Source organism: Pituophis catenifer, unplaced genomic scaffold (genome assembly GCF_029215685.1).
Source record: "Pituophis catenifer annectens isolate HBS135680 unplaced genomic scaffold, rPitCat1.0.hap2 SCAF_2, whole genome shotgun sequence".
Taxonomy (NCBI): Eukaryota; Metazoa; Chordata; class Lepidosauria; order Squamata; family Colubridae; genus Pituophis; species Pituophis catenifer.
In genome coordinates, this window is record NW_027256882.1 from 287,768,139 (window position 1) to 287,781,664 (window position 13,526).

Sequence of the window (13,526 nt, forward strand, 5' to 3'; positions counted from 1 at the left end):
GAACCGGGAGTAAAAAAAATTGGATTTCACCACTGGCCATAAGTGCGAGTAAGTCACTTTTTTCCAGTGGTGGTGTCACACTAAATGAACTGTTGTAAGTTGAGGATGGCCTGTACCTATGGGAACCTGGAAGCCTTTTGGTGTTCAAAAACAATGGTGGTTTGTGAAATAGGGGTTTACTTGGGAGTTAAAACCAAGGCTGATTGAGTAACATGTGATTTTTTTCCTTGGCACATACCGGCTGTCTTGTGTGTCTTGTGATACAAAGCTTTTTTATTAACTAGGGAAGTCTTGCTAGAAAGGAGAGATCTTTCAAAATAACAAGAAGTTGCTAAATAAGAATCCCCCCCTCGTTTGTTGCAATAGCTTAAATAGAGACAAAAATACCAATTGCTGGAGAAGCAAAATGGGTAGATGAGAAAGGAAGGATATTCTGGTCAGTTTTTTGGGGGTGTGTGTGCTTTTAGTATTTCAGTTGTTTTTAAACATATAGCCACACAGTGATCAGAACCATGGAAAAAAATTACGTAGCTGCAATCCAGAGAGAAAAATGTGATTTATGATGGTTTTTGACACTTATGACCGTTGCCAGCATCCTGTGGTCACATGACCAAAATTTGGACACCTCCCCCCCCCCACCCCGGCCTAAAGGGTGAATGATTCTTACTAATTTGGGTAAAACGAATGTTGCTACCACTTGATTGTATTGAATGGGACTTTTCCGTTGTGCCTTATTCCTGATGATTAGGCTGTCTTTTTTTTTTAAAATGTGTTTTAATTCCCACTAGGAAAAAAAGAAGAAGAGCGAAGAGAAAGAGAGCGAGACAAGCGAACCGTCTTTGTGCAAAACGATTGACGAAGAGGCTTCGCAGGAGAACAGCACGCCCGAAGGACTCGTTTCGGAATCCAGGCCCTGCCCTCAAGCCGCCCGGAAGGAAACCGGGAACAAGGCCCCCAAAGTGCCACCAAGTGTGCTCACTCCTGAAAATGAAGTACCCCCAGCAGCTCCCCAAACTCAACCTCCCCTGGGTGCAAAAAATTTGCAGGCGGAGAAAGACGCGGCAACGGCGGATGGGTGGGATCTCGAGGAAGGAGCAGTTAACAGCAAGAGGAATGGTGACTCGTCGGAAAAAAACATTCCACCCACGGAAAGTGCACCCCGTAGTAGCCCTATGGAGCATCCGGTTGCTCCTACCTCCGAAAAGGTCCATGCCCTCGTCTCAGTTCCTGAAACGGGAGTGAAAACACCCATGGAGACCCCCGTCTTTAAAAAACTGTACCCCGAAATCTCGACGTTGTTATCTGAAGGACTGCCGGATTTTACTTACCGGCTGCCGCATCGTACGGAGAGATTGTATCCTGAACTTCCAGTAGATCCCGAACCGATTCCTTTTACCAAAGAGCAGCTGAAGGTTTTCGAGCCCTGTTCCTGGCTGGGGAACGTCGAGGCTTACGTGGAAGAATTCGGCAGCAGGGCCTACCAGGACCGGCATGAGTTTTATGAGCTGGTGTTGAATTACTGCCGGTGTCGGAAACAGCTGTTGCTAGCTGAAGCCAAATTGCAAAGCCTTTACCTGGATTGCGAAAGCGTCAAAGAGCGCCTGTGGACTTTTAGGGATAAGCAGCAGAGTGCCCAGGTGAGGGTTAGGGAATTGGACAGAATAACAGAAGAGTTGGGAAGAGACCTTGGAGGTCTTCTAGTCCAACCCCCTGCTCAAGCAGGAAAACCAATACTTCAGACAAATGTCATTAAAATCCCAGGGTTCAGATCAGGGGTGAAATGCTATCGGTTCGCACCGGTTTGGGTGAACCGGTAGTGATAAAAGCTACTGGTTCGGGCGCACTGGTAGTAAAACAAAGCTACCGGTTCGTCAGAACTGGTATTTCCGTTTAATCAGCTGTGCTGCGCAATTTATATTCGCTAGAAAGCAGGAAATCTTTCTTTCTAGCGAATCTAAATCGCGCGGCACAGCTGTTCCCCTCCTCGCTGTTCTACTTACCTTGTTAAACCTCGTTTTTCCATGTGAAGCGCGTGCTTGGCATGCACTGTGCATGCACCTTGCATTTGGCATGTACTGCATGCGTGCGCAGCATGCGTTTGGCATGCACCACGCATGTGCGTGTAGCGTGCTTTTGGTGTGCACCGTGCAGTGCACACATGCACCGCACATTTGGCGTGCACCGCGCATGCACAGGCAGCGAACCGGTGGCAATCCGTGGAGGATTTCACCACTGGTTCAGATCTCGAGTGTATGAAAGGGTCTTATTGGAGAATCTGCTTTGTGGTTCTCAAATTTTAATGCTAAAATTCAGCACAGTTTTTGCCCCCCCCCCCCCGCCCCACTTTCCGGAAACTCAATTTGTCATTTGTGTGAAAGCCTTGAGGACTTAGGTGTTACAGGCAGTCCTTGACTTACGACCACAACTGAGCCCCGATTTTTTGTTGCTAATCAATACCCGTTGTTAAGTGTGTTTTCCCCCATTTTGCGAGCTTTCTTGCTACACCCACCCACCAGCCATTTTTTGGCTTTCACATGCCCTGTTTTCGGGTCTTTTTTCGGCCTTTTTCAGGCCTTTTTTTGGCCCATTTTTGAGGGTTTTTTTGGCCTGTTTTCGAGGCTTTTTTGCCCCATTTGGGGGCTTTTTCTGGCCCGTTTTTAAGGCTTTTTGCCCGTTTTTTCAGAAAACACAGGATGAAAAAAGCCTAGAAAATAGGCCGCAAAAAGCCTTGAAAATGGGCCAAAAAAAGCCCAAAAATGGGCCACAAAAAGCCTTGAAAATGGGCCAAAAAAAGCCTAGAAAAAAACCAGAAAAAATGGGCCACAAAAAGCCTTGAAAATGGGCTGAAAAAAGCCCCCAAAACAGGCCGAAAAAAGCCCCCAAAACCGGCCGAAAAAAGACTGGAAAAGGCCCGAAAAAAGGTAGGCCAAAACCTTTTTGTTGTTGTTTTCCTCCTCCTTAGGTGTGTCTTGTAGTCTGAAAATTACGGTAGTCCTTGACTTACCACAGTTTATTTAGTGACTGAAGTTACAACGGCATTGAAAAAAGTGACTTCTGTCTATTTTTCACACTTAACGACCGTTGCAACATTCCTATGGTAACGTGATCAAATTCAGACGCTTGGCAATTGGTTCATATTTATGACGGCTGCAGTATATGGAGGTCATATGATCGCCATAACTTTCTCACTTAGTATCAGAAATTTTAGGCTCAATTGTGGTTCTAAGTTAAGGACTATGCATACAACTATATGATCACTGAAACAGAAAGATGGATGGGTAGAAAGCAGAGAATGAGGGGAGGGAAGTGGGAGTCTGCCATCAATCCAGCAGCCCCCTCCCTTTGAACCCCAATGCAATCCATCTGGACCCCTAATACAGGAGCTCCGGAAGTTTCTATCCCAAGTTTTTTTAAAAAAAATAGTATTTATTGAATTTTCCAACATTTAAAACACAAAACACATATTTACACTTATAAAAGCTTTTCCATATCGGCATTCATATCTTTCGTAACAATCGTTTACAAAAATTATATTTATATACATCACTATCCTATGTTATATCCTTATTTAAATTATAATATCTACTCATAAATCCAAATAATATATTTCTTATACATTTTACATTCTATATATTGATACTTTTTACAGCTTACACCTTAAGTTTTACGTTTACCCTCAAGCCAGGAATACCATCTATTCCAAATTTGATAGTACTCGGTTTCTTCCCTCTCCTTCGTTTCCATAGACAGTCTATCCATTTCTGCACATTCATAGATTTTCTTCATTATCATGTGGTCTGGAGGAGTGTCAGTCTGTTTCCAATTCTGTGCTAAAGCGATTCTACTTGCCGTTAATATATTTTAACATTATGTATTGTAATACATAATGTCCCACATTTTGAAGATTTTACTACTTATACCTAATTCTTGTATTAAAAACATCTCAAAAGAAGTTGCACAATGCTCACTTCCTTAATTGTGCCCTGTTGTGAGGAGTTTGACAGGCACCCCGTGGGGTATCTCGGCCCCCTCTCCTCTTACCGTTGCAGCTGTTTGCTGAGTGTATTTTTCCCCCTTTGTGCCTCCTTCAGGGTGTCTGTGCCGACCAGTGCAAAGTGTCCGGCTTCCACCGATACCAAACAGTTGAGTTGAACGAAGGCGCTTTGGGAGAACTGAAGAAGCTCTTCGATGCCCAGACTGAACACCTGCACCAGATCCTCGCTCTGCACTTGTACACCTCGGTGTTGTCCCGCTTGCAAGTAGAATCTTACCTCTACAACCTGCTGAGGGGCTCTCCCTTGCTAAGGTCGGTGGGACTTCAGCAGCAGGAGTCGGCAGGTGGGTACCTAACAACCCACTACCGTGTTTCTCTGAAAATAAGACCCAACCGGAAAAGAAGCCCTAGCATGATTTTTCTGGATGCTTGTAAAATAAGCCCTACCACCCAAAAATAAGCCCCAGTTAAGATCGTCAGCCAGACGGATGCATTTTAGTACTATAAGGTAAATGTTCCCCTCGCACATATGTGCTAGTCGTTCCCAACTCTAGGGGGCGGTGCTCATCGTTTCAAAGCCGAAGAGCCAGCGCTGTCCAAAGACGTCTCCGTGGTCATGTGGCCGGCATGACTCAATGCCAAAGGCTCATGGAACGCTGTTACCTTCCCACCAAAGGTGGTCCCTATTTTTCTATTTGCATTTTTTTAACATGCTTTCGAACTGCTAGGTTGGCAGAAGCTGGGACAAGTAACGGGAGCTCACTCCATTATGCGGCACTAGGGACTTGAACTGCTGAACTGCCCACCTTTCTTTTTTTTTTTTTTATTGCAAAAGTTTTTCAATTACATTTTCACCCCTTTTTTCACCCCCCCACCTCCCTCCCCAAACTTCCCATCCTCCCTAACCCTCCCTAACCCTCCCCCCCCAGACTTCCCTATTACATACTCATAACTAATAACACTAATATATAAACCTGAACCCATCCCTCCCCCTATATAATTTTTCCTCTTTGTCTCTTTACATAAAATATTTCTAATACATTATTTTCAAATAAAAGCTATTTGATACTTTCTAGTTTGGTATTTGTTCTGAACATATTCTATCCACCTTTTCCATTCCCATTCATAAGTCTCTTGTGAACAATCTTTTAAATACGCTGAAATCTTCGCCATCTCTGCAAAACTGGCCATCTTCAAAGTCCATTCCTCGATAGTAGGCAAAGCTTCATTCTTCCAATATTTACCTATCAACAATCTTGCTGCTGTTATCGTATACAATATTAGTTTTATTTCACCCCGTGTAAAACCCTTAACTATACCCAATAAAAACAATTGTGGAGAAAATTGAATTTTTTTCTTCAAAACATTCTGCATGACCCACCAAATTTTTATCCAAAAAGCCTTAACTTTCCTACAGGTCCACCATACATGATAATACGTAGCATCCAAACATTCACATCTCCAACATTTTGGCTGAACATTAGGGTACATACATGACAACTTTTTAGGATCCAAATGCCATCTATAAAACATTTTATAAAAATTTTCCCTCAAATTCTGCGACTGTGTGAACTTAACATTCTGAACCCAAATTTTTTCCCATGTTTCCAACATCACTGGTTCTTCAAAATTTTGTGCCCACTTAATCATACAATCTTTAACTAATTCAGTTTCTGAGTCCCTTTCTAACAAAACATTATAAAGCCTTTTAATATGCATTGGACCTTTCTCTCTTATATGTCTAACTAATTCTTCCTCATGCAGTATAATACCAGTTTTTTGGTCCTCTTTCCATCTCATTTGTAATTGATTATATTGTAACCAGGTTAAATTAATCCCTTCGTCCAACAGTGTCTGCAATGTCTTCAGCTGCCATCTGCCCGCATCTGTAAAAAGAACCTCTTTGTATAAAAACCCCCCGAGTGACATTATATTTGTATTCCACAAGGTATGACCAAGATCCAGCCATAGCGGTATTTTATAATCCCATTTGAGTCGGTGCTTCTTCCAAACTCTCATCAAAGAGTCTCTGAGTATATGACTTTTAAATACTTTATCAACTTTATCATCATAAAATAAGTAAGCATGCCATCCAAATTCAAGATCAAAACTTTCTGCATTCAATATTCCAGCCTTTTTATTTCCAAACCAATCACTTGTTAAAGTTAAAGCTGCTGCATCAAGAACTGCCCACCTTTCAATAGGCAAGCTCAGCGTCTTAGCCACTGAGCCACCACATCCCTTTTTAGTACTATATGTTCCCCAAAATAAGACCTAACCAGAAAATAAGCCCTAATGCGTCTTTTGGAGCAAAAATTAATATAAGACCAGGTCTTATTTTCAGGGAAACACAGTAGATAGACCAGATCGTCAAATCAACCCTGCGCCCCCCCCCCCTTCCCCAAGGCTAAAACCTCCTTTACAGGTAGTCCTTGACTTTTACAAAGGTCCTTTTTCTTGCCACTTTTGGTAAGACCACCCGGTGGTCTTCTGGGTGCTCTTCAAGGTGTTGGTTACCATCTTTAAAGCGCTTGTAGATAGCCAGGCTTAGGACCTGGCTATCTACAAGACCGCATTCTGCCACCGATTGCCTCCCACTGACCGGTACGCTCACACAGAGAGGGCCTCCTCAGGGTGCCGTCAGCCAAACAATGTAGACTGGCGACCCCCAGGGGAAGAGCCTTCTCTGCGCGGGGCCCTGCCCTCTGGAATGAATTGCCCCCGGACATACGAAGGATCCCCGACCTCCGCGCCTTCCGTCGTGAAGTGAAGACCCTGTTATTCCAGCAAGCCACTCTGATGGGATAAATGATTTTAATCTGGTTTTAATGGGGATTTAAAATTGGTTTTAAAATGAGAGTTTTAAATTTGGCCTATGATTTAATTATTTTAATCTGCTTTTAAATTCTATTTTGTACAGTGTTTTTATTATGGCTGCTCACCGCCCTGAGTCCTTCGGGAGAAGGGCGGTATAAAAGTAAAATAATAAAATAAAATAAAATAAAATAAAATAAAATAAAATAAAATAAAATAAAATAATAAAATAAAATAAAATAAAATAAAATAAAATAATAAAATAATAAAATAATAAAATAATAAAATAAAATAATAAAATAAAATAAAATAAAATAATAATAAAATAAAATAAAATAAAATAATAAAATAATAAAATAAAATAAAATAATAAAATAAAATAAAATAAAATAAAATAAATAAAATAAAATAAAATAAAATAAAATAAAATAAAATAAAATAATAAAATAAAATAATAAAATAAAATAAAATAAAATAAAATAAAATAATAAAATAATAAAATAAAATACTAAAATACAATACAATACAATACAATAAAATAATAAAATAAAATAAAATAAAATAAAATAAAATAATACAATACAATACAATACAATACAATACAATACAATACAATACAATACAATACAATAATAAATAAAATAAAATAAAATAAAATAAAATAAAATAATAAAATAATAAAATAAAATAAAATAAAATAAAATAAAATAAGTCCATCATTGCAGTTGTTAAGTGATGAAGTTGTGAAACTGGCTTTCCCCATTGATTTTGTTTGTCAGAAGGTCCCAAAATGGGATCACATGACCCTGGGACACTGCAACCAACATAAATGCATGATTCTCAGTCATCCAGGTTGTAGTTGTCCCAACGGTGCTTTTTTCAAGAGGCAACTGGACTTTCTGGTTTTTCTTTGAAGGCGTTTTGCTTCTCATCCAAGAAGCTTCTTCAGCTCTGGCTGAAGAAATTGAAATTGAACAGCCTTCTCTCAACAGAGGAGGAGGGATACCACATCATCTAGCTCCAGTCTACAACACAATCCTTTCAGCAATTCCAAGGAGGCTCTATACCCATTTGCACTACTCAAGTGACCCCGAGGACACAGATAAACCTCCAAGTGGCCTCAACGACTCTCTAAAAGGATGCAAATGACCAGCTGTCTGCAAGGAATACAAATCCTTCCGTTCCCCGCCATCCAGTCAGAGTTGAAGAAGCTTCTTAGATGAGAAGCGAAATGTCTTCAAAAGAAAAAAAACAGAAAGTCCAATTGCCCCTTGGAAAAAAGCACCTTTGGGACAATCACAACCTGGATGATTGAGAATCTCCATAGACATTTAGTCCTTGATTTACAGCTATTTGTTTAGACTTAAAATAACTTTATTGTCACTTTAAATGTACACTAATCTGCATGAATTAAAATGAAATTTCATTGCATACAGCTCTCAAAAGGTCACCACCTCCAATATACAATACATAAACATGACAAATGAATAAATAAAAAATTACGCATGTACTCACATACCCACATATATTATATGACACAGAGAAAAACAACACAGTCTAATTCGGATGTATCCATGTACATGGCTTAGTGACTGCTCAAAGTTACGACGACACTGAAAAAAAAGTGACTGTTTTTCAGATGACCATTACAGCGTCCCCGTGGTCATGTGATCAAAATGGAGACGCTTGGCAACCGGCATGTACCGTATTTTTTGGAGTATAAGATGCACCTTTCCCCCCCCCCCCTAAAAGGGGGTGAAAATTTAGGTGCGTCTTATACACCAAATGTAGCCCCGCCCACCTACTAGCCCCCACCCTTTGGCCTCTGCCTCGCAGCAGTTACCTCCTTGCAAGCAAACAGCAAGAAAAAACAGCTCCTTTCAGCTTCAGCACAGCCTAATTAGCACAAGTTGATTGGATCGGCCTCCCGGCTCTCAACTGATTTGCTCTCAGCTGTTTTGCGCAGGGCTCTGCTGCTTGCTGCAAGGAGGTAAATTGCTGGGAGTAGATTTTTTTTTCTTGTGCTAATCAAGCTATGCTGAAAACGAAAATGAAAGCAAAGCAGGCTGTTTGCTGTTTGCTGCAACGAGGCAAAATTGCTCAGAGGCAGAGGGAGATTTCTTTTTCTTCTTTTCCTCACCAAAAAAGGTAGGTGCGTCTTATACTCCGAAAAATACGGTATTTATGTCAGTTGTACTGTCCCGGGGTCACGTGATTCCATTTTGCGACCTTCCGACAAGCAAAATCGATGGGGGAAACCAGCTTCACTTAACAGCCGTCTTACTAACTGAACAGCTGCAGTGATTCAACTTTACCCACTGCACCAAGAAAGGTTGCAAAATGAGGCAAAACTCCCTTAACCACTGCCTTGGTTAGCAATGGGAATTTTGGACTCCCGTTGTGGTTGTAAGTCAAGAATTACCGTATTTTTCGGAGTATAAGACGCACCCTTTCCCCCCCTAAAACCGGGTGAAAATTTGGGTCCATCTTATACACCGAATGTAGCCCCTCCCACTCACTGGCCCCCCACCCTTTGGCCTCTGCCTCCCAGCAATTTACCTCCCTGCAGCAAGCAGCAAGAAGAAACAGCCCATTTCAGCTTCAGCACAGCCTAATTAGCACAAGTTGATTGTAGGTTGGATTGGCCTTCCAACCCTCAGCTCTTTCAGGCTGCAGGGATTGCCATCGCCTATTGCTGCGCAGGCCTCTGCTGCTTGCTGCAAGGAGGTAAATTGCTGGGAGGCAGACTTTTTTTTTTTCTTGTGCTAATCAAGCTATGCTGAAAACGAAAAATGAAAGTAAAGCAGGCTGTTTGCTGCAACGAGGCAAAACTGCTGGGAGGCAGAGGCAGTTTTCTTTTTCTTTTCCTCAGCAAAAAAGGTAGGTGCGTCTTATAGTCTGGTGCGTCTTATACTCCGAAAAATACAGTACCTGTATTGGGAATTTTGCAGTTGATTTTTTGAGCTGTACCACCTCCTCTTCCTCCTCCCTCCTGCTCCGCCAATTAAGGAGGTGTCTAAATGAGCTGCTTCGGAATGTAATCTGTAGCCCTTTTTCGTAGGCAATAAATCCCCCTTATCTCCATCAAGAGCATCTTCCTTCTTTCCCGTGACGAGCACATAGGAGATAGCCAAGATGTAGGATGCTAATCACGTTCTGCGCCAAGAATCCCAAATAACCAGGATCACCATAAATTATGGTCTTCCCCACCTCCATGGGTCTCTTAGAACCATCTCTCCCTACTTTTTTGCAGCTCTGAAGACAGTGGAATCCCCTTCCTCAGATTTGGGGTCCTTGAAAGACTGCATCAGCGTTCTCTTCAGCTTCACCCGTCGAGTCACTGAAGACCCACAGTTCCAGAGTGATGTTCTTTTGTGGCTTCGGAGGCTGGTGAGGATCCTCGTTTTACCGACATTTCAAGTCACAAGTCAGAGCTGGACGAAAAGTGTGGATTTCATTGAGCCTTAGGCCTGGCTTAAGAGGGGCCTCTCCTCATTGGCTATGCATCTTCTAGATCAGGGCTCTCCAAACTTGGCAACTTCAACGTTTGTGGGATTTCCTGGCCGAGGAATTCTGGGAGTTTGAAGTCCCACAAGTCTTAAAAGTCGTCAAGTTTGGAGACCCTTGCTCGAGATCATTTTTCCCAACCTCAGCGCCTTGAAGATGTCTGGACTTCAATTCCCAGAATTCCCCAGCTGGGGGAATTCTGGGAATTGAAGTCCAGACATCTTCAGGTTGCTGCTACCTGGGAAGCACTATTATAACTGAAGGATAGACAAACTTTAGCAGATGTTTTTGTACTTTTTTTAAAAAAAAATTGTGTGCCAGAAACACGGCATCCATAAGCATTATTTAGATGATTGTAGAGGCCTTGAGGATTACAGGTTTTTTAAAAAAAAAAAAAAACACTCATGAATTTTTGGCATTTTAATCTTTTTGGGGGGTGGGGTGGGGGGGGTTTTGAGGTTTTTTGAGCGCCTAATTTAAACACAGTGAGTTTTTACACAATTCCAGGTGGCTTCATGTGGCTTTCTCAGCAACTCGACAGAAGTATCTCAAAAGAGTTTTTTTCCAAAAGGCAACTGGACTTAATTGTTTTTTTTTTTTTCCTTTTAAAAATGTTTCGCTTCTCATCCAAGAAGCTTCTTCAGTTCTTTAAAAGGGAAAAAAAACCCCAAGGGAGTCCAATTGCCTTTTGGAAAAAGCATCTTTGGGACAACCATGACTTGGATGATTGAGAATCTCCATAGACGGGTGTGGTTTCCACTGTTATTTTCTGGGGTATCCTTTTGGTTTTAGACTGTTCTGTCCCCGTCTCACACACGCACTCCCACAGACAGTCAATAGTGAAATAAACCAGCCGACAAAGGTTTCTCTAAGAGCAGAATTGGCAGCAACCCAGTGGCTGGCTGCCAAGAGTCTTTTACTTACGAAGGGAGTGTTTTTTCAAAGCCAACACACAAAAGATAAGAGAATATTCAAAAAGTCCAGCAATGCAGAGAGGTTTGTTCAATATCAGTTTTTGCTCATCACAGAGCTTGAATGGCCACCACACCCCCTTTTATACCCTGTGGGGTGTGGTCCAGTGACTCAGCCTAATCCCTGGCATGCCTCTTCCTCTGCTGCGCGCGCTTATCTCTGCGACGCTATCGAGGGTCCAGCCAAGACTCATCATCATCATTACTGTCCACCTGCGGCTGTGTGGAAGTGCTTGGCCCCGGCCCTATCTTTTGGCCTTCGGAGGACACAGGAGGCATTGCCAGAGAGGAGGGTCCTGGAGAGGGAGGCCTTGCCAACTCCTCTCCTTCACTCTCGGAGTCCCCTCCTGCTGATAACACAGGCTCGGTGATCGGAGCCACAACATAGACTTAGCCTAGTCTACAGCTGTAGGATTTTCTGCTGGTCTCCCATCTCGGTATTAACCAGGTCTTATCCTGCTTAGCTTCCAAGGCCAGATGAGGTTGCCCAATGCTGCTGTAGATTTTTAATAAATTAATCAACAATGGTTGTCCCAAAGGTGCTTTTTCAAGAGACAACTTGGCTTTCTGGTTATTCTTTGAAGATGTTTTGCTTCTCATCCAAGAAGCTTCTTCAGCTTCCTGGATGAGAAGCGAAACGTCTTCAAAGAAAAACCAGAAAGTCTAGTTGCCTCTTGAAAAAGCACTTTTTGTTGTGGTCTGCCAGCAGTCTGCGGAGCTGACAGCAGAATCGGACAGTGAGGAGGCTGGGGAGGATCATGGGCCAGACCTGGAGTCTGGGGAAGGCTCTAACGAGGGCTCTGCGTGGGAGGCAGAGATGGGGCCAGGGCCATCTGGGAGTGATGTGCGGACTCTGAAGCCTCCAGAGGCAGATAGCAGAGGGGCAGAGGGACAGGAGGAGCCTGTTCCTAGTGCGCGCATGCGCAGAGCTGCCAGAATGCACAAACAGTTAAAACAAAAGGGACGACTCGGGAGTAAGGCCTGGAGATGATTGGCCCCTCCCACATGTCTTAAAAGAGGAGCAAAGGCATGTGGGCCCTTTGCAGGAAAGCAACGTTGTTAATTCTGTTCCCAGTCAGCATCTCTGTTTGATTCTGGACTCCGTGTGGCTTTGCCAAGTAGGTCTTCGGCAGCGTGTCAAGGGAGATAAATGTGGGTGATTATCCCAAAGGACTTTTTTCAACTAATTGGGACTCAGCTGTGAATGAACGTAATTCATAGCTGTTGCAATAAAAGAGATTTTTGGGACTATTCGTGTGTTTTAATGACACAGGAAGCCTAGGTCACAACACCTTTGGGACAACCATGGCCTGGATGACTGAGAATCTCCAAAGACAATAACGATGGTGCTGGTTTTTGACATGGTCTCCCTCCATTCCAGGTCTCCATCTTGCAAAGGGTTGCTTCTCCGGGAGACCACCTTTTCCTCTTAAACCACGTCCTCCGGTGTCCAGCCGGTGTCAGCAAATGGGCTGCTCCGTTTGTTCAGGTGCCTAGACTTGATTTACTATTGTAAGGAAATGTTTCTTAAGCTGCGGCCTTTTCGTGATGGTTGCTTGGAGTCCGAAACGAGTTAATGGTTAATAATCATACACAGGTGGTCCTTGAGTTGTGACCCACGTCAACCGTCCCGTTGGCACAAGCAGCAAAAGAAAGTCCCGAGACAGTATTTTACCAAGAGGAATAACTTTACTGATAGATCCACATAGGGCACAGAAGAAAAGCTGGCTCTGAGGTTTTTCACACGTAAAGCAGCTTAATTAATTTCCCCTTTTCCCCATTTGGGCCACTGCTTTTCCATTGTCCACCAATCCAGCTTGTTTCTTTTTGTTTTGGGAAAACAGTTTGTGCCTTTGGAAGTTCCTTCCGAACGGCCTTGAGGATTTTCTCAGGCTGCCAACGGCTCCCGTAAATTCCTCACCTCCCTCCCAGCTCCCGATACAGATAGTCCTCAACTTAACCACCAATCGAGCCCAACATTTATGTTGTTAAGTGACCAATTTGTTAACTGAGTTTTGCCCCATTTTACGACTTCCCTTAACGCATTCGTTTAATTAAATCCCTGCAGTTGTTAAATTAGTCACATGGTTGTTATGCGAATCTGGCTCCCCCCCCGCCCCCCCGTTGACTTTGCTGGTCAGAAGGTCGCAAAAGGGGGGATCACATAACCCCAGGACACTGCAACCGTCATAAATAGGAGTCAGTTGCCAAGCATCTGAGTTTTATTCACGTGGCCATGG

The 13,526-nt window shown here is 42.9% G+C and overlaps 1 protein-coding gene across 1 annotated transcript in view; it reads left to right on the forward strand.

The window, feature by feature from the left end:
- Positions 1-13,526, forward strand: part of EPG5 (ectopic P-granules 5 autophagy tethering factor) — a 125,107-nt gene that overhangs the window by 7,498 nt on the left and 104,083 nt on the right. Inside the window, exons 2-5 of the mRNA XM_070938968.1 lie at positions 789-1,637; positions 4,092-4,338; positions 10,062-10,198; positions 12,668-12,775. Coding sequence (XP_070795069.1) covers positions 789-1,637; positions 4,092-4,338; positions 10,062-10,198; positions 12,668-12,775 — 1,341 coding nt within the window. The remainder of the gene's footprint in view (positions 1-788; positions 1,638-4,091; positions 4,339-10,061; positions 10,199-12,667; positions 12,776-13,526) is intronic.